Source organism: Somniosus microcephalus, chromosome 2 (assembly GCF_052327205.1).
Source record: "Somniosus microcephalus isolate GS21.2 chromosome 2, FLI_Smic_1.0, whole genome shotgun sequence".
Lineage (NCBI taxonomy): Eukaryota > Metazoa > Chordata > Chondrichthyes > Squaliformes > Somniosidae > Somniosus > Somniosus microcephalus.
In genome coordinates this window covers 300243218-300263809 of record NC_140988.1, presented here as the reverse complement: position 1 = coordinate 300263809, position 20592 = coordinate 300243218, and the positions used below count along the sequence as shown (strand labels likewise).

Below are 20592 nucleotides of genomic sequence, written 5' to 3'. Positions count from 1 at the left end.
GCTACTGTGCACTGTTACCGATTAAATATGCAGAAACCTAATGGCCTCGATTCTAGGCCCATTCTAGCTTGATCTATTTCAAGTCAAATGAATGTGTATTCTGTGTTTACTTTGGCTGTCTGGCTCCAGAGTGTCCTTTTCACAGATTCCTGCATTTTAAGTTTCGTCTCCGGCCTGCCTGTCTGCAGAGCCCTGTTTTTAAAATCCTGTCGGTTTTGGTCACGAGGTTACAGAAGCCATTTTGGGTACCCTGTTTTTAATAACATGGGCAAACAGGGTCTCTTGATCCATAATTTGGGGAGTGCGGGAATTTTGAGAACCCTGCACTTACAAAATGGATGTGATTGTGCGCGAGGGCAAAGAGGGCATCGGTTACCTGCGTGATGTAAGTGTGTGCAACCGCCTGGGAGATGCCGCTGATGTCTGCTGCTGATCCCTGGAATGAGCCTGAGGCAAAAAAGTTGAGTGCGGTGGTGACTTTGATGGCCACTGGTAATGCTTGTCCACCTGGTCCTCTGGGCAGCAGGTCTTGCTGTAGCATTGCGCTGATGTCACTCACTACCTCTCGCGAAAGTCGGAGCCGCCTTTGGCACTGCTGCTCAGACATGTTGAGGTAGCTGACCCTGCGTCTGCAGACCCTGTTTGGGGGGTATCTCCTGCGCCGATGGGTTTCCAGGCGCTGGCCCCTTCTGGCCTGTGCAGCCTCAGGTGGGTGAGCAGCAGCCTGGTGCTCCTGCTGCTGCTGCTGTTGCTGGTGCTGCTGTTGTTCCTGGTTCTGCTGGTGCCGCGGCTGGTGCTCGAGCTCCTCTAATGCCCAGATGGGAAGGAAATAAATGGCTCCCATGCTTCTGGTATATGCCTCCGTTGAGGAAGCGCTGAGTGAAGGTGGCGAGAGGGGTTTCCCAGGAGGTCACACTGGAGATGGGTGTGAGGCTCCAACCTTCCACAGGTGTGGTTAAGCCTTCTAAAAGTTGTCCAGACCTGAGACCACTAAGTCCTGCCACCTGCAAATGATGGCTGATCAAATCTCCTCTTTAATGGTTGACCTGCAGTTGATAGTCAGCAATCCAATAGTGCTCCCGCCAAGTTTCACATTCGTGTTTCCCACCAGGCGTGTTTCACGTGGGAAAAGGGTTAAATTCGCAAGGGCCTTTTAAAATAGGATTATAGAGGCAATTTAGTGGTTGTTAAGGGCCTTAACGACCAGTCCCGCCTGTTGGATGCGGGACGGAGTCGGGACCATCAGACATGCCTGAGTTAAAATTGCTCGGAGTCGGGAACCAGGCCGGTGGGGGGGGCGGTCCCGCACGCCAGTTTTTGCAATTTTAACCCCCCACATGCCTCCAAAACCGCCTTCATGGCGCAATGAAAATCCTGCCCTTATTCTTCTGGTATGCCTCCCACCGCAAATTCAGGACCATTACGTCTTGATTTCCATGGGAATGTGAAAAATAGAGTATTGGTGTTATTGAACAGAAGATTGGACCTGTTATGTTTTTAGTTCTGATGGATGGGAATCGGGTGGAAAACTCTCCACTGGCTGATGTCATATCTAGCACAAAGGAAGATGGTTGTGGTGGTTGGTGGTCAATTATCACAGCCCCAGGACATCGCTGCAGGAGTTCCTCAGGGCAGTGTCCTAGGCCCAACCATCTTCAGCTGCTTCATCAATGACCTTCCCTCCAATATAAGATCAGAAATGGGGATGTTCGTTGATGACTGCACAGTGTTCCGTGCCATTCGCAACTCCTCAGATAATGAAGCAGTCCATGCCCGAATGCAACAAGACCTGGACGACATTCAGGCTTGGGCTGATAAGTGGCAGGTAACATTCGTGCCACAAAAGTGCCAGGCAATGACTATCTCCAACAAGCGAGAATCTAACCACCGCCCCTTGACATTCAACAGCATTACCATCGCCGAATCCCCCACCATCAACATCCTGGGGTCACCATTGACCAGAAACCTAATTGGACCAGCCACATAAATATTGTGGCAACAAGAGCAGGTCAGAGGCTGGGTATTCTGCGGTGAGTGTCTCACCTCCTGACTCCCCAAAGCCTTTCCACCATCTACAAGGCACAAGTAAGGAGTGTGATGGAATACTCTCTACTTGCCTGGATGAGTGCTGCTCCAACAACACTCAAGAAGCTCGACACCATCCAGGGCAAAGCAGCCCGCTTGATTGGCACCCCCTCTACTACCTTAAACATTCACTCCCTCCACCACCGGCATACTGTGGCTGCAGTGTGTACCATCGACAGGATGCACTGCAGCAACTCACCAAGGCACCTTCGGCAGCACCTCCCAAGCTGAAGACCTCTACCACCTAGAAGGACAAGGGCAGCAGGCGCATCGGAACACCACCACCTCCAAGTTCCCCTCCAAGTCACACACCATCCTGACTTGGAAGTATATCGCCGTTCCTTCATCATCACTGGGTCAAAATCCTGGAACTCCCTCCCTAACAGCACTGTGGGAGTACCTTCACCACACGGACTGCAGCAGTTCAAGAAGGCGGCTCACCACCACTTTCCCAAGGGCAACTATGGATGGGCAGTAAATGTTGGCCTTACCAGCGATGCCCAAATCCCATGAACGAATTTTTAAAAAAGGATAGTTTGCAGTGGAAGTATCATAAGGATCAATTATGAGCACTGCATCAATCTACTGCCTTTTAATGTGGTATTAATAAATGATAAAGTTGCATGTAATCTACCACTAATGCCTATTCAACCATAGCTGTTACCACTCTTCAGAAAGCTTCCGATGTTTCACCTATTCCCATGCGTAATGAACCAAACATCTCCCAGGACGTTGTTTGTGCTCCTGATCCTGGTATGAACTCTCCAGGACAGTCTCCAAGGAAAGTTGTGAAACTTAATGGTTTTGAAACTGAATGTAAAAAGTTACCATCCACTGCTTCTGTTATTAATCCCAGAGATAGTATCAACTTTGTCTTTATCAAAGTGTTTAGGAGATAGATGCATAGAAAATGATTTTAATTGGATGTTATTGTTATTGTTCTATTACAGTCTGGTACACAGGTCTTTCGCTATTCAGTGAGAAATGTCAGGCCTCCTTATTAAACTTGCTGATCGGCTGTTCCTCTGTCAGGTATACTTTGTATTAGACCCACTTCCTGGAATCGTGGATGCTGCGATTGATATGACTGCTATGTCATCTGGGCTGCATCTCCTCCTTCTCTCCCTTCTGCGTCAACAACCAAAATACATCTGTGTATCCATATCCACTGTGTTGCTAGAAAATAAACACTTGCATTTAAGTGAACGATTCAAGCGGGACAAGGCAGCTGGAGCTAATTCTCCTGCCCCTTTTGCTTAACTTGCAGAGGAAATCAGTGCATGCTATATTAGTTGACCCTTTAGAAGGCTCCATTGGGTTCAAAGCTGCTTGTTTTTCATATTTCACTAAACCTTCAGAGCACAGCGTAGACATGAGAGGAAAATGCAGATCAGCATTAGCATTCTCGTGCTTCTCTCCAGATTTGAACAGCTTGTAAGTTACTCCACAGTTACTAATTTTAGTGCAGTGGGGTACTCATCTCCCATGATCTCTATGGGCTGAATTTTACCAGTGCTCAGAGGGCGGGTTTGGAGGCGGGTCCGCTGCCAAAATCAAAAAGATTGACAGCGGGCCGGTATCCCGCTCTGAACCCGCCTCCTTGTCAGTTTCCCAAGTGCCGTTTCTGCCTGCGCTTTGCAGACATGGCACTAAGCGGCGGGTCATTCAATTGTGCTTGTAGGAGGGTGTTTAATGTAATTAAATCCCCCTTTTCTCAGTTCCAAAGCATTTTGCCACATTTTCCACGGGTTCCCGTCGCACGGGGATCACACCAGGTAAGTATGTCTGGATCTGAACAACTCTCCATTTCTTTCAATAGGTGACAGCTGCAAAAGTGGTTTAAAACCTGCCATTTTACAGCTGGCCAGTTTCCAATCTCAGAGGCTTCAGGCTTGAATATTTAGAACTCACTTTTGAGCTTTATGCATTTTTGAAGTGTATGGAGTAATCTCTCTATCCACTGTCACCTCCTTGGAACAACCTATCTCAACATTGACAGATTATTTCTGTCATCTCAACCTCACCTGCCATCTATTCCATCAGCATTGGTGCCCTTCGAAAAAATCTCACCTTGGCCCTCAGAATCCCAAAACAATCAGTCCAACACCAGCATCACCAGGCACACCAGCAGCACCAATATCCACACTAACCTTCTCCGCAATCAACTGATGCTGCACAGGGCATCATCACCCACGCACATTGCTGCCTGGGACACCAGCAATGGACTCACCATGTCCAGATTAGTTTCACTTAACACTGTACACCCTGGCTGCCACATGATATGCCAGGTAGGCACCACCCTACACCAACACCATAAAGCTTCCCTACAATGTCCAAGCCTTTCTTTTCACACTCATCATCATTTGGCGGGGTGGGGGGGTTATGTCTCGCCATTCACTGCAACTCACTAAGACACTTTGAAAGGTGCACTCAAATCTGTCCAAGAACGCAAAGTGTTGAAAATAAAGATTTCAATGTTTGACAGCACATTACCAGAAACTTCACATGAACATTGGCTAAACCACCCAAGTGCCTACCCTTACGTATTGTTAGTTGGTATGCTTGCAGTAGGATGAGGGTGAGTGTGAGGGGTGACTAGTGAGATGGGAATGTAATAATGTAGATAGAGAGAGAGGGATGGGTGGAGGTGCAAGATAAGTTGGTGTGAGTAAAGATGTGCAGGACTAAGGTAGGGAAGGCAGAGTGATGGGGATGTAATGAGTGACACCGCAGGATGAGGTTGAGTGTGGCATGGCAGTAACGTTTCGTGATCTACTGAGATCATAGAGTCATAGAGTCATAGAGTTTTACAGCACAGAAAGAGGCCCTTCGGCCCATCGTGTCTGCGCCGCCCATCCATCCCTGTCCAGTCTAATCCCATTTTCCAGCATTTGGTCCATAGCCTTGTATGCAATGGCATTTCAAGTGCTCATCCAAATGCTTCTTGAATGTTGTGAGGGTTCCTGCCTCCACCACCCTTTCAGGCATTGAGTTCCACATTCCAACCACCCTCTGGGTGAAAAAGTTCCTCCTCAAATCCCCTCTAAATCTCCTGCCCCTTACCCTGAATCTATGCCCCCTTGTTATTGACCCCCCCACTAAGGGGAAAAGTTCCTCTTTATCTACCCTATCTATGCCCCTCATTATTTTGTACACCTCAATCAGGTCCCCCCTCAGCCTTCTCTGCTCCAAGGAAAACAACTCCAGCCTGTCCAGCCTCTCTTCATAGCTGAGGCGCTCCATCCCAGGTAACATCCTGGTGAATCTTCTCTGCACCCTCTCCAAAGCAATCACATCCTTCCTATAGTGAGGCGACCAGAACTGCACACAGTACTCCAGCTGTGGCCTCACCAGCGTTTTGTACAGCTCCATCATAACCTCCCTGCTCTTATATTCTATGCCTCGGCTAATGAAGGCAAGTATCCCATATGCCTTTTTAACCACCTTATCTACCTGCTCCGCTGCCTTCAGGGATCTATGTACATGTACACCAAGGTCCCTCTGACCCTCTGTACTTCCTAGGGTCCTACCACTCATTGTGTATTCCCTTGCCTTATTTGTCCGTCCAAAATGCATCACCTCGCACTTTTCAGGGTTAAATTCCATTTGCCACTTTTCCGCCCATCTGACCAACCCGTTTATATCATCCTGTAGCCGGAGGCTTTCCTCCTCGCAATTTACCACCCCACCAATTTTCGTGTCATCTGCGAACTTACTGATCATACCTTTTACATTTTCATCCAAATCATTTATGTAGATCACAAACAATAAGGGACCCAGCACCAATCCCTGAGGTACCCCACTGGACACAGGCTTCCAGTCACAAAAGCAACCTTCGACCATCACCCTCTGCCTCCTGCCACTCAGCCAGTTTAGGATCCAACGCGCCAAGGCACCCTGGATCCCATGGGCTCTTACCTTCTTGACCAGTCTCCTATGCGGGACTTTGTCAAAAGCTTTACTGAAGTCCATGTACACCACATCCACAGCATTTCCCTCATCCACCCCACTAGTCACCCCCTCGAAAAATTCGATCAGATTTGTTAGACATGATTTACCCTTAACAAAGCCATGCTGACTATCCCCGATTAATCCTTGCCTCTCCAAGTGGAGATTAATTTTGTCCCTCAGAATTTTTTCCAATAATTTCCCCACCACAGATGTTAGACTCACTGGCCTGTAATTCCCTGGTTTATCCCTGCTACCCTTCTTGAATAATGGTACTACGTTAGCTGTTCTCCAGTCCTCTGGTACATCCCCTGTGGCCAGAGAGGTTCTGAAAATTAGTGTCAGAGCCCCTGCAATCTCCTCCCTTGCCTCCCACAGCAGCCTGGGATACATCTCGTCCGGGCCTGGGGATTTATCCACTTTTTGGCCCGCTAAAACCGCTAGCACCTCCTCCCTCTCGATGCTAATATGTTCAAGTATGTCACAGTCCCCTTGCCCGATTTCTATGTCTGCATCGTCTTTCTCCATAGTGAACACAGATGCAAAAAATTCATTTAAAACCCCGCCTACATCCTCTGGCTCTACACACAGATTGCCACTTTGGTCCCTAATGGGCCCTACCCTTTCCCTGGTTATCCTCTTGCCCTTAATATACTTATAAAACATCTTAGGATTTTCCTTTATTTTGCTCGCCAGTGTTATTTCATGGCCCCTCCTCGCCCTCCTAATTTCTTTTTTAAGTATGCCCCTGCACTTTTTATACTCCTCTAGGGCTTCTTCTGTCTTTAGTCTTTTGTAACTGCCAAAAGCCCCCCTCTTATTTCTAATGCATTTTTGTATATCCCTTGTCATCCAAGGTTCCCTTTGCTTGTTGGTCCCACCCTTGACCTTTACAGGAACATGTTGGCGTTGTACTCTCTCTATTTCCCTTCTGAAAGTCTCCCACTGTTTTGATGTGGATTTTCCTATAAGCAGCTGCTCCCAGTCCACTTTGGCCAGATCCTGCCTTATCATATTAAAATCGGCCTTCCCCCAATTTAGAACCCTTATTTCCGGGCCGTCTTTGTCTTTTTCCATGACCACCTTAAATCTCACCGAATTATGGTCACTGTCGCCAAAATGCTCTCCTACTGACACTTCCACCACTTGCCCGGCTACATTCCCCAGAATTAGGTCCAGTACCGCCCCCTCTCTTGTAGGACTTTCTACATGTTGGCTCAAAAAGCTCTCCTGGATGCACTTTAAGAATTCTGCACCCTCTAAGCCTTTCACACTCTGACTGTCCCAATTTATATTGGGGAAGTTGAAATCCCCCACTATTATTACCCTATTATTTTCGCACTTCTCGGAGATTTGCCTACATATCTGTTCCTCTATCTCCCCCTGACTGTTTGGGGGCCTATAGTACACTCCCAGCAAAGTGCTTGCCCCCTTTTTGTTTTTAAGTTCTACCCATATGGCCTCATTAGAGGAACCCGCTAATATATCATCCCTCCTTACAGCAGTAATTGACTCCTTAATTAATATTGCAACACCCCCTCCCCTTTTACATCCCCCTCTGTCTCGCCTGAAGATTCTATACCCCGGAATATTGAGCTGCCAGTCCTGACCCTCCCTCAACCATGTCTCCGTGATAGCAACAATATCGTACTCCCATGTGTTCAACAACAACTTCAGTTCATCCACCTTATTTGCAAGACTCCTTGCATTAAAATAAATGCCTTCCAGCCCTGCCATATTCTCTTTTGCCTTCACATATTTGCTCTGCCTTCCCAGCTGACTTGTTTTTCCCTCTGTATTTGGCCGTAAATCACCCCCTACTATAGCTCCACTCTGTACCCCAACCCCCTGCCAAGTTAGTTTAAACCCTCCCCAGCAGTGCTAGCAAACCTCCCCGCAAGGATATTGGTTCCCCCCTGGTTCAGGTGTAAACCGTCCGACTTGTACAAGTCCCACCTTTCCCAGAAGCAGACCCAGTGATCCAGGAAACTAAAGCCCTCCCCCTTGCACCATCCCTTTAGCCACGCATTCATCTGTTCTATCTTCCTATTCCTATACTTACTAGCACGTGGCACCGGGAGTAATCCAGAGATTACAACCTTTGAGGTCCTGCTGCTTAATCCTTCACCTAGCTCCCTAAATTCTTGCTGCAGGACCTCATCCCTCTTTTTACCTATGTCGTTGGTACCAATGTGGACCACGACCACTGGCTGTTCTCCCTCCCCCTCCAGAATGCCCTGCAGCCGCTCAGTGACATCCTTGACCCTGGCACCAGGGAGGCAACAAACCATCCTGGATTCACGTCTACGGCCACAGAAACGCCTATCTGTTCCCCTTACTATAGAATCCCCTACCACTATTGCTCTCCCACTCTTTTTCCCCCCTTCCTGGGCAGCAGGAGCACCCCCAGTGCCAGGAAGTTGGCCGCTGCTGCCTTCCCCTGGTGAGTCATCCCCCTCAACAGTATCCAAAGCGGTATACTTGTTTGAAAGGGGGATGTCCGCAGGGGTTCCCTGCACTACCTGCCTGCCTTTGTTGCTCCGCCTGATGGTCACCCCCTGTGCTGCCCTACCCTGAGGCGTGCACAACTCGCTAAACGTGTTATCCACGAGCCTTTCAGCATCGCGCATGCTCCAAAATTCATCCACCCGCAGCTCGAGCGCCGCAATGCGGTCTACAAGTAGCTGCAGCTGGATGCATTTCCTGCACACATGGTCATCAGGGACACTGGCAGCATCCCTGACTTCCCACATAGAGCAGGAGGAGCAGAGCACGGGTCTGAACTCTCCTGCCATGACTTACCCCTTTAATTTCTTTAAAAATTTATTCAATACCCCAGTTACAGGTATGCTCTAGGGCGCTTTATTTACCAACTATCCCCACTACACCACAGAAATTTAACACCACAGAATTCAAGCTTGTATTGAAAAAAGAGAAATACTCACCAACCAATCACCTACCTGCTCCCTGGTGACGTCACACACTGATTACTTTTTACCTCTCTCCCCGCTGCTGAGTTGGTGTGCCTCGCTGCTCTCCGGTTTTTATACCGGTCTCACCACGCTGCTCCCGACTGGTCTCGGGCCTCGCCTCTCTCCGGTTTTTATACCGGGCTCCGACTCACTGCTCCCGACTGGTCTCGGGCCTCGCTGGACGCCGGGTTTTCTCCCGAGCTCCTCCTCGCTGCTCCCGCTGGTCCCGACTGGTCTCGGGCCTCGCCTCTCTCCGGTTTTTATACCGGGCTCCGACTCACTGCTCCCGACTGGTCTCGGGCCTCGCTGGTCGCCGGGTTTTCTCCCGAGCTCCTCCTCGCTGCTCCCGCTGGTCCCGACTGGTCTCGGGCCTCGCCTCTCTCCGGTTTTTATACCGGGCTCCGACTCACTGCTCCCGACTGGTCTCGGGCCTCGCTGGTCGCCGGGTTTTCTCCCGAGCTCCTCCTCGCTGCTCCCGCTGGTCCCGACTGAAAGCTTTGCACCACTGCAGCCAGGTCCTCCTGACGACATCTCTGTTTCTGTCCTCCTGTGCAATGTGCAACCAGACTGCGTTGGTGTCCTGGGGAGGTGTCTTCCGCCCATTGGAAGGGAAGAGTACCTCCCTGCGTGCTGTGACTCCCTCCATAAGCATATGATGGGAGTAATGGGAGAGCCTGGGCACAGCCATGCACCTCTGTGCAGTGCTTGTCAGTGTTTGCAGCACCTCAATGCTGCAGAACACTGACAGCAGAACTGTCAAAATCAATTTGGACATGGCTCCTTTAAGGAAACTGGCTGATGACACATCATCAAATGACGTCATCAGACCCGCTTCCTATTAATTGGCCGGGAATCTCGCAGGGCGGGCTTAACAAGGCCCATCATCGGACTATCTTGTTGGAGGCTGGGATCGAGACAGATGCGCGGTCCCCACATGCCACCGCGTCGCCTGCCCCGGACCTGCCGTGGTTGGAAAAATCCAGCCCTATATCTCTCTAGCATTTCATCACCCTCTTTTTGTCTCTCTAACACTGTAGAGTCTATCTTTCTCTCTGTCACATACACTCTCTCACTGAATGTAGTACCAGCCAAAATTCTCTTTCTTTGTTCTTCCTCTGCTCTCGCTCAGTTGCTCCTCTGTACCCATATATCTTTTCTTTCACTTGATATTGTTTCCCTATTTCATTAATCGGGTTTTGCCATCTCACTACCACCTGCCAGTCAAACTGTGCACTATGCTGAGAAAAACTCTTCACACACTATTTGAAAATATGCAATTAGAATGTTTTATCTGGATTATTTCAGAAGTTCTGTAGCCATAATTAAAAGACCTTAGACATCCACCATTTTGTGAAATTGTTCCTGTATTTGTACTGGTCATGGGTTCTCACTGTGGTTAGTGTCTATCACAATAAACCACTTGCAATTTTGTTAATAAAACTGTTTTAGTTTTCATACTTATGTTGTAAATTCCATTCAAACCTGGGGAAGAGACACATACTGAAGACTATAATCCCTAGGTATGTATTCCACCCTGCAAATTCTCCCTGCCACATAATAACCCTAATTTCATGCAATTGCAATCAGCCCATTGAAATTCAGTGGAGAATGAGAAGTGAAGAAAATCGCCCCTCCCCACCCCCCAGAAAAATACATGTTTTAGTACTCTGCAACGATGATCTACAAACAATGTGCAATTACACAAGTATAAAAATCTAGCAATATTTTAGAGGGAAAATAACTGTTACACAAGGCACCTATAGTATCGAGTTAAACTGCATTAATATTATTTTTAATTTATATGCTCTTTAAACAGGTTGCTCCTGCCCAGCTTTTGACTCCAATTTCCTCTGTGCAGCCTGTGATAAACATTGGGAACAACATCAAACATTCTTTGAAACTGAAGCACATAGAAGAGAAGCTGGGCTCCCATATGGTAAGAAGGCAGCACTAAAGCTGCCCATATTTGTTCATGTTCTCAGATATTACAGAGTACCAGTTTCAACTGACTGAAAACTGTTTCACCCAAGACAACATGAAATAATTTGGAGGAAAACATGAATCAATGTAGAAATAAAAAGAAAACAATATTCATATTGCTATGTTAAATGTTGGAGATTCCAAAGTGCCAAAATTAAAGTTATCAAAATATATAGAATGACAAACTTGACCCTGTTTGCAGAATTGGTCCAGGCAGCGGGCGGTCGAGGGGGTCGTCCAGCCGGATTGCCTGCCTCTCTTCCGCGGCCATGTTCGCGCCCGGGTGGCCCTGGAGATGGAGCACGCGGTGTCCGCTGGTGCGCTTGAGTATTTCCGCGACCAGTGGGCGCCGCGGGGACTGGAGTGCATCATCAACTCGGAAAACCAAATTTTAATTTGATTTGTTAAGATTTAGTTGAACTTTTGCTTATTTACAGTCCAATTGGGTTTTTTTGGGTTCAAACAAAAAGAGGACCCTGTTTGCAGTGGCTCAAGGCTTGCTTACTAGGGCATACATTAAACATTAAGAACGAAGAAGGAAAGTCAGGTGGAGAGTTTTTTTACACAAAGAGCAATATACTTTTGGAAGGTCAATGAAGTGAACGATATAAATGGGTTCAAGAGACAGCTAGACATGCTTTTGGAGAGAGAGTGTGAAATATGGGAAGGTGAGCTTGGAATCCATCAGAAAGGGATGAGCTTTCTCTGTTTCAAAACAAATCTTGTTTTCTTCTGTTCTCATGAAACAAATATCCCGGTTTATTAAAATACATCATTGTAGGCCTAGAATTTCCATTGCCTCACAGCACTCCCCATCATCAGCTGGATGCCATTTCTCAGAGGATTTGACCTATTAAGCCGGATCGTTGCCTCATCCAAAAGATGGCACCTCCAACTATACAGCACTCCCTCAGTACTGCACTGAAGTGTCAGCCTAGATTATACACTCAAGTCTCTGGAGTGGGACTTGAATCCTCAACCCTCTGACTCAAAGACGAGAGTGCTACCGCTACGCCAAGGCTGACCTCTAATACACACAAAAATGCAAGTTTGCAATGTCAGCTTTAAAAATTTGTGAAGGGGAATGTGAACACTGAAACTATTTCTTGGTGGATCAGGAAGCACGCTCTGGGAAATTTTGATTTTAGACACTGTTTGGGTACATTTTCCAATATTTTGGAATCTAGCCAAAAATAATTTATCTTGGAAGGGTTACAGATATTTTCAATATTAAAATGTTGGCACACAAATTAAGAGTCAATTGTAATGTGTAACATCAGAAGGTAATGGATAGTGAGCATAGCAGATGGTATGTGTCAAAAACATCAAGTGAAGGCAGATTCGGACTTAACTATGAGAAGCTCCCTCCTCCTCCATGGTAGAATTAGTTGCCAACACAGTGTCAAAATTCACACATGATTATAGTCACTTGCAAGGTACGAGAAGGCAACCAGTGCTTGGGAAATCATAACCCAAAGATGCCTTCAGGAGAGAAAGGAAAATTGGCAAAAAAAATTGATATACCGTTAAAAGATCCAATTGAATTCCATAAATACAAAACACATTCATACGCCCATCTGCACAATTACCAAAACTGCTATATTCCACCTCTACAACCTTGCCAGTGTCTGCCCATATCGCTCCCCTTCCACCACCAAAAATCTAGTCCATGCCTTCATGAGGCCCTCGTGGATGACCGCCTTGCATCAACCCTCCACAAGCTTCACCTCATCTGAAACATCCATGAACTAAATTCTACTCCCAACCGGGTTCTGCAGATTGGAGGATAGCAAATGTAAGCCCGCTATTTAAGAAAGGAGGGAGAGAGAAAACAGGGAACTACAGACCTGTTAGCCTCACATCAGTAGTTGGGAAAATGCTGGAATCTATTATAAAGGATGCAATAACTGGGCACTTAGAAACTAATAGTAAGATTGGGCAGAGTCAACATGGCTTTATGAAAGGGAAATCCTGTTTGACAAACCTATTGGAGTTCTTTGAGGATGTAACTAGTAGAGTAGACAAAGGGGAACCAGTAGATGTGGTGCATCTGGATTTTCAGAAGGCCTTCGATAAGGTCCCACACAAGAGGTTGGTGAACAAAATTAGGGCACATGGAATTGGGGGTAATATACTAGCATGGATTGAGAATTGGTTAACAGACAGAAAACAAAGAGTAGGGTTAAGCGGGTCTTTTTCAGGATGGCAGGCTGTGACTAGTGGGGTACTGCAAGGATCGGTGCTTGGGCCCCAGCTATTCACAATCTATATCAATGATTTGGATGAGGGGACTAAATGTAACATTTCCAAATTTGCTGATGATACAAAGCTAGGTGACAGTGTCAGTTGCGAAGAGGATATGAAGAGGCTTCAAGGGGATCTCGACAGGCTCAGTAAGTGGGCGAGAACATGGCAGATGGAATATAATGTGGATAAATGTGAAGTTATCCACTTTGGTAGAAAAAAACAGAAAGGCAGAGTATTTCCTAAATGGTGAAAGATTGGGGAATGCAGATGCTCAAAGGGACCTGGGTGTCCTTGTACATGAGTCACTGAAAGTGAATGTGCAGGTGCAGCAAGCCATTAGGAAGGCAAATGGTATGCTGGCCTTCATTACAAGAGGATTTGAGTAAACATAGAAACATAGAACGATAGCAAAATACTGTGGATGCTGGAAATCCGAAATAACAACAGAAAACGCTGGAAAAACTCAGCAGGCCAGGCAACATCCGTGGAGAGAGAAACAGAGTCAACGTTTCGGAGTTCTGAAGAAGGGTTTCGACCTTAAGTTCTTATGTAACCTCTCTAAACTTCACTGGCTCCCCGTGCTCCAATATATATTGATTTCAAAATTCTCCTTCTTGTTTTCCTATCTCTCCATGGCCTCACCCACCTTACCTTAAGCCACCCTTCCTCAAGCCTTATGCTCCTGCATGCGCCCTCCTCTTCTCTAATACTAGATTTCTCCTCATCCCTCACTCCCTCCACTCCACAACTGGTGGCCTTTCATTCAGCCACTACACTCCTGTCCTTTGTAATTCTCTGTCCGGTCGCCTCCACTTCAAAAACATCCTCAAAATGCTGCTCTTCAGCCATGCCTTTGTTTCTCTATCCTAGCCTTCCTGTTCCCCTCCCTTTTCCACATGCTTGGTACTCACCATATCCTTTGCATCCTTACTGTAAACTGCTTTGCGATGTTTCCCTGTGCGTGAGGAAAGCTATGTAAATGCAAGTTAATGTTGAAAGAAAATGAATGAAACGGAACCACAGGTTTATAAGAATGTAAGTAGGATAGAAAACGTTAATTCCGAAAACTATTTTAAGTTGGGCCACGACAGCAAGACGAGATATAAACTGGTATAAGGCAAATTCAGGACTGGTCCCAGGAAGCACTACTTCAGTCAAAGAGTGATTCATACCTGGAATGGTCTTCCGAGTAGGACAGTGAAGTTAAGAACTCATCCAGTGGCCAAACCTTATTCTTTTCTGTGGCCTAGAAATTACGCTGCAGAATACTTATATATTATAAACATGTTAACATGTGCATTTAGGAAAGAGGAATTTCATTTGAATGCGTTCAGTGTTCGTACAGTACCACGCCACAGTGTAATTTCAAAACATATATATTTTCCTCTGATGTTTTGTTCCCTGCTACAATAAGTGAGAGTTGTCCACAACATTATGCACAAGAGTACAGTTTGTTTTAATGATATTGTCAGTGTAATTTTATGGTCCATGCTGTCAACAGGGAACCTCGCCAATAGGCAACGCAAGTCGGAAATTTGGATGTCAAAGGCCTACAACTTTCCAACCGTTAAAATGAATGATCAGAAACGCGTGGTCAGTCGATGCCCAAACTACGCTGCTGACAGGCGAGGCACCCCACCGCAGGCGTGGACTTGTAAAACTATCCCTTGTATGTTTGTGTCTCTTAAAATATTTTTTTTGTTATTGAAATGGTTTTAGGTGAAGCTTACTTGCCCTTTGCAGAGATGCCCAACTTACGAAATGCGGTGCTATCAGGGAATGAAGAGGACGATTCAGCATACCAGGCCATTACTAGTGGTACTGGATCCTTTTCACGTCTAGGACCTTCTGCCAGCTCAGCCAAACCTGCTTTACCACCAGCCACAAAGCCAAGAGGATACTGAGCAATCTGTAATTCGCACTTACAGCTGTAACTGTCTGAATAAAACTCACACAATCATTTTTGTCTGGGTTTTTGTCTAAATGTCAATGTTGTCCATAATTCATGGGAGTTTTAAAAATCTGATCCCAACGCACGAGAGTGAGCATGATAAATATTTTAAAAGCTGTTGCTAAATTAGAAATAGAAAAGTAGACTGATCATTCCGCTGAAATATATATAGCTGCAAAGTACCCGGAAAGCCTTTGCTCCCTGTGTGCTGGTGTGCTGTTTAAAGTGCTGGTGAGCAGAGCACATTGTTGAAAGTAACGTCTGTTCACAGGATAATAACGGAGGATGGTCATTCCACCCAACTTATGTCATCCATCCAAAAAGATCCTAACACGCCCTCATTGTAGCATCCAACTGTTTCTTAAATGATTCCAAGATTTTTGCCTCCACTACTTTATATGGAAGGCTATTCCATATATTGATTACCTGATATCAATCCTAAATTTACCTTTTACTGGTTTGGACCTGTGTCCCCTTGTCCCATTCATACCATTTAAATTGAAGTAATATTTTGGTTGGTTCCTATATATTCAACACACATTCTGCTCACTGGGACTTCAAGCCGCAGAATAGCATGTGAGCAAGGCTGGTTTACTTTTTGTTTCCAACTTGGTAAAAGCTTTTAAAATACTTACTATGCACAGGCTCTGAGTGTCACATACACAGCTAAACAAAAAGTCACCAGGTGTGCCTGCTGTCACTTAACCAGCTGTCTCCCACAGCTAGGTGAAAAGTCAGGTGAGACAGGTGATAAGAGACAACTATTTGGTTTACTGAGAAGAAAACTATGGGAATTAAGCAATTGGTATCAGGTGAATACCATTCGGATCAAAGCAAAATACGTCCTGTAGTTCGTTTCATCCAACACTTTTTCTTGCGTAAATGGCGTGATGACAGTTTTGATCATTTATTTAATTTTTGGTCACTTGGGTGTCTGATGCACAGAAATCTACTAAGATGTTTAAGGGTCTTCAAACCAAGCAACTCAGTAATCCACCTGTTTGCCTAATAAAGAGTGTTCCTCCTCTCCTGTTGGAACCCTTTTACCTAAGTCAGAAGAGCTTAGGTGTAGGTAGGCAGAGGCAAAGCTTGCCGAGGTCCAACTAATAATCCTGATCATGCTAAAATTGCTTAGCAGAGAACACAAGATCTCAATTCAAAAGGCAGAACCTCTTTGTACAGGTTAAACTACTGTCCAGATTTATTTGCAAACAAACTGATTCACATTACTTCCCTCCTCAGCAGACATTTAGAAACATAGTAAAATAGGAGCAGGAGTAGGCCCTTCGAGCCTGCTCCGCCATTCACTATGATCATGGCTGATCCTCTATCTCAATACCATATTCCCCCTCTCTCCCCATACCCCTTGATGCCTTTTGTATCTAGAAATCTATCTATCTCCTTCTTAAATATATTCAGTGACTTGGCCTCCTCAGCCTTCTGTGGTAGAGAATTCCATAGGTTCGCCACCCTCTGAGTGAAGAAATTTCTCCTTATCTCAGTCCTAAATGTCCTACCCCGTATCCTGAGACTGTGACCCCTTGTTCTAGACCCCCCAGCCAGGGGAAACATCCTCCCTACATCCAGTCTGTCTAGCCCTGTCAGAATTTTATACATTTCAATGAGATCCCCTCTCATTCTTCTAAACTCTAGTGAATACAGGCCTAGTCGACCCAATCTCTCCTCAAACGACAGTCCCGCCATCCCAGGAATCAGTCTGGTGAACCTTTGCTGCACTCCCTCTATGGCAAGTATACAACTTCTTAGGTAAGTAGACCAAAACTGCACACAGTACTCCAGGTGTGGTCTCACCAAGGCCCTGTATAACTGTAGTATGACATCCTTGCTCCTGTACTCAAAACCTCTTGCAATGAAGGCCAACATACCATTTGCCTTCCTAACTGCTTGCTGCACCTGCATGTTTGCTTTCAGTGACTGGTGTACAAGAACACCCAGGTCCCTTTGTACATCAACATTTCCCAATGTATCACTATTTAAATAATACTCTGCCTTTCTGTTTTTCCTACCGAAGTGGATAACTTCACATTTATCCACGTTATACTGCATCTGCCATGTATTTGCTCACTCACTCAACTTATTTAAATCACCTTGATGCCTCTTTGCATCTTCCTCACAACTCATAATTCCACCTAGTTTCGTGTCATCAGCAAACTTGGAAATATTACATTTGGTTCCCTCATCCAAATCATTGATATATATTGTGAATAGCTGCGGTACCCCACTAGTCACCGCCTGCCACCCCGAAAAAGACCCATTTATTCCTACTCTCTGTTTCCTGTCTGTTAACCAATTTTCAATCCATGCCAGTATATTATCCCCAATCCCATGTGCTTTAATTTTGCACACTAACCTCTTATGTGGGATTTTATCAAAGGCCTTCTGAATATCCAAATACACCACATCCACTGGTTCTACCAGTTACATCCTCAAAAAACTCCAGTAGGTTTGTCAAAAACGATTTCCCTTCCATAAATCCATGTTGACTCTGTCTAATCCCATTGACATTTTCTAAGTGTCCTGTTATCACATCCTTTATAATAGACTCTAGCATTTTCCCTGCTACTGATGTTAGGCTAACCGGTCTACAGTTCCCTGTTTTCTCTCTTCCCTCCTTTTTTAAATAGTGGGGTTACATTTGTCAACCTCCAATCTGCAGGAACTGTTCCATAATCTATAGAATTTTGGAAGATGGCAACCAATGCATCCATTTTGGCTACCTCTTTTAGTACTCTGGGATGCAGATTATCAGGTCCTGGGGATTTATCGGCTTTCAGTCCCATTAATTTCTCCAGCACTTTTTTTATACTAATATTAATTTCCTTTAATTCCTCCTTCTCACTAGACTCTTGGTTTCCTAGCATTTCTGGGAAGTTATTTGTGTCCTCTTCCGTGAAGACAGAACCAAAGTACTTGTTTAATTACTCTGCCATTTCCTTGTCCCCCATTATAAATTCTCCCATTACTGACTGTAAGGGACCTACATTTGTCTTCACTAATCTTTTTCTTTTTACATACTTGTAGAAGCTTTTACTTCTATGTTCCTTGCAAGTTTTTCCCTCTTAATCAATCTCTTGGTCCTTTTTTGCTGAACTCTAAACTGTTCAATCTATATTAACGATTTGGAGGAAGGGACCGAGTGCAACATATCCAAGTTTGCCGACGATACAAAGATGGAAGGGAAAGCAGTGAGTGAGGAGGACATAAAAAACCTGCAAAAGGACATAGACAGGCTAAGTGAGTGGGCAGAGATTTGGCAGATGCAATATAATGTTGGAAAGTGTGAGGTTATGCACTTTGGCAGAAAAAATCAAAGAGCAAGTTATTATCTAAATGGAGAGAAACTGCAAAGTGCTACAGTACAAAGGGATCTGGGGGTCCTGGTGCATGAAACACAAAAAGTTAGTATGCAGGTGCAGCAGGTGATCAGGAAGGCCAATGGAATCTTGGCTTTTATTGCAAGGGGGATGGAGTATAAAAACAGGGAAGTATTGCTGCAGTTATACAGGGTATTGGTGAGACCACACCTGGAATACTGCGTGCAGTTTTGGTTTCCATATTTAAGAAAAGATATACTTGCTCTCGAGGCGGTTCAGAGAAGGTTCACTCGGTTGATTCCGGAGATGAGGGGGTTGACGTATGAGGAAAGGTTGAGTAGGTTGGGACTCTACTCATTGGAGTTCAGAAGAATGAGAGGCGATCTTATCGAAACATATAAGATTGTGAGGGGGCTTGATCGGGTGGATGCGGTGAGGATGTTTCCACTGATGGGTGAGACTAGAACTAGGGGGCATAATCTAAGAATAAGGGGCTGCCCTTTCAAAACTGAGATGAGGAGAAACTTCTTCACTCAGAGGGTAGTAAATCTATGGAATTTGTTACCCCAGAGAGCTGCGGAAGCTGCAACATTAAATAAATTTAAAATGGAGATAGACAGTTTCCTAGCAGATAAGGGAATTAGGGGTTACGGGGAGAGGGCAGGGAAGTGGACGTGAGTCTAGATTCGGATCAGCCATGATCCTATTGAATGGCGGAGCAGGCCCGAGGGGCCGTATGGCCTACTCCTGCTCCTACTTCTTATGTTCTTATGTTCCCAATCCTCAGGCTTGCTACTTTTTCTGGCAACTTTATATGATTCCTCTTTGGATCTAATACTATCCTTAATTTCTTTTGTTAGTCATGGTTGGATCGCTTTTCCTTTTGTGTTTTTGCACCAGAAAGGAATGTATAACTGTTGCAATTCATGCATTTGTTTCTTAAATGTTAGCCATTGCCTATCCACTGTCATGCCTTTTAATGAAGCTCCTCAATCTATCATAGCCAACTCACTCCTCATACCTTCGTAGTTTCCTTTGTTTAGATTTAGGGCCCTAGTTTCGGATTGGACTTCTTCACTTTCCATCCTAATAAAGAATTCTATCATGTTATGGTCACTCTTCCCTAAAGGACCCCGCACAACAAGATTATTAATTAACCCCTTCTCATTGCACAATACCCAATCTAGGATAGCCTGTTCCCTAGTTGGCTCCTCAACGTACTGGTCTAAAAAACCATCTCGTACTTGGAATTCATTCTCCACTGTATTATTGCTAATTTGGTTTGGCCAGTCTATATGTCGATTAAAGTCACCCATGATTACTGTAGTACCCTTGTTACATGCATCTCTAATTTCCTGTTTGATGCCGTCCCCTACATTACCACTACTGTTTGGAGGCCTATAGACAACTCCCACCAATGTTTTCTGCCCCTTGGTGCTTCTTAGCTCCACTCAGACTGATTCTATATCTTGATTTTCTGAGCCAATGTCCTTTCTCACTATTGCTCTGATTGAATTCTTTACTAACAATGCCACCCCACCTCCTTTTCCTTTTTGCCTGTCCTTCCTAAATATCAAATATCCTTGTATATTCAGCTCCCAGCCTTGGTCAACCTGCAGCCATGTCTCCGTAATCGCAATTATATCATATTTGTTTACATCTATTTGCGCTGTTAATTCATCTACCTTGTTACGAATACTTCGTGCTATCTACAGGAGGAACTGCAGTGATGCACTGAGATTACTCCAACAGCATCTCCCAGCCTCATGATATTTACTACGGAGATGGACAATGTAATGTATTATCACATGGTTTGGTATGAGCCTGCTCAGTTCGCTCTGGCCTAATAAAGCAAACACATGGACTAGCAACTCATAGTGTCTCTCTCCTTCATTTGTTCTACCCACATATATTACATTTTGACGACGAGGGTGGGATCCTAACGCCATTTTTAGGGATCATGGAAGGATACAGTGTTCAACATTCGAGTTAACAAGTTTAAGGTGAATTTGTGACGCCTAAACTGAATTTTTGCAATGTTTTACTGTTAATGCTCATGTAGAGTCATCTGTGC

General features: G+C 45.3%; 1 protein-coding gene across 1 annotated transcript in view; it reads left to right on the top strand.

The window, feature by feature from the left end:
* The window catches only part of LOC147123484 (protein FAM221B-like), a 71775-nt gene extending 56583 nt beyond the window's left edge, over positions 1-15192 (top strand). Inside the window, exons 7-8 of the mRNA XM_086004604.1 lie at positions 10822-10941; positions 14952-15192. Of these exons, the coding sequence (XP_085860730.1) occupies positions 10822-10941; positions 14952-15136 (305 nt within the window). The 3' untranslated portion in view covers positions 15137-15192. The remainder of the gene's footprint in view (positions 1-10821; positions 10942-14951) is intronic.
* The last annotated feature ends 5400 nt before the right edge of the window (positions 15193-20592 follow it).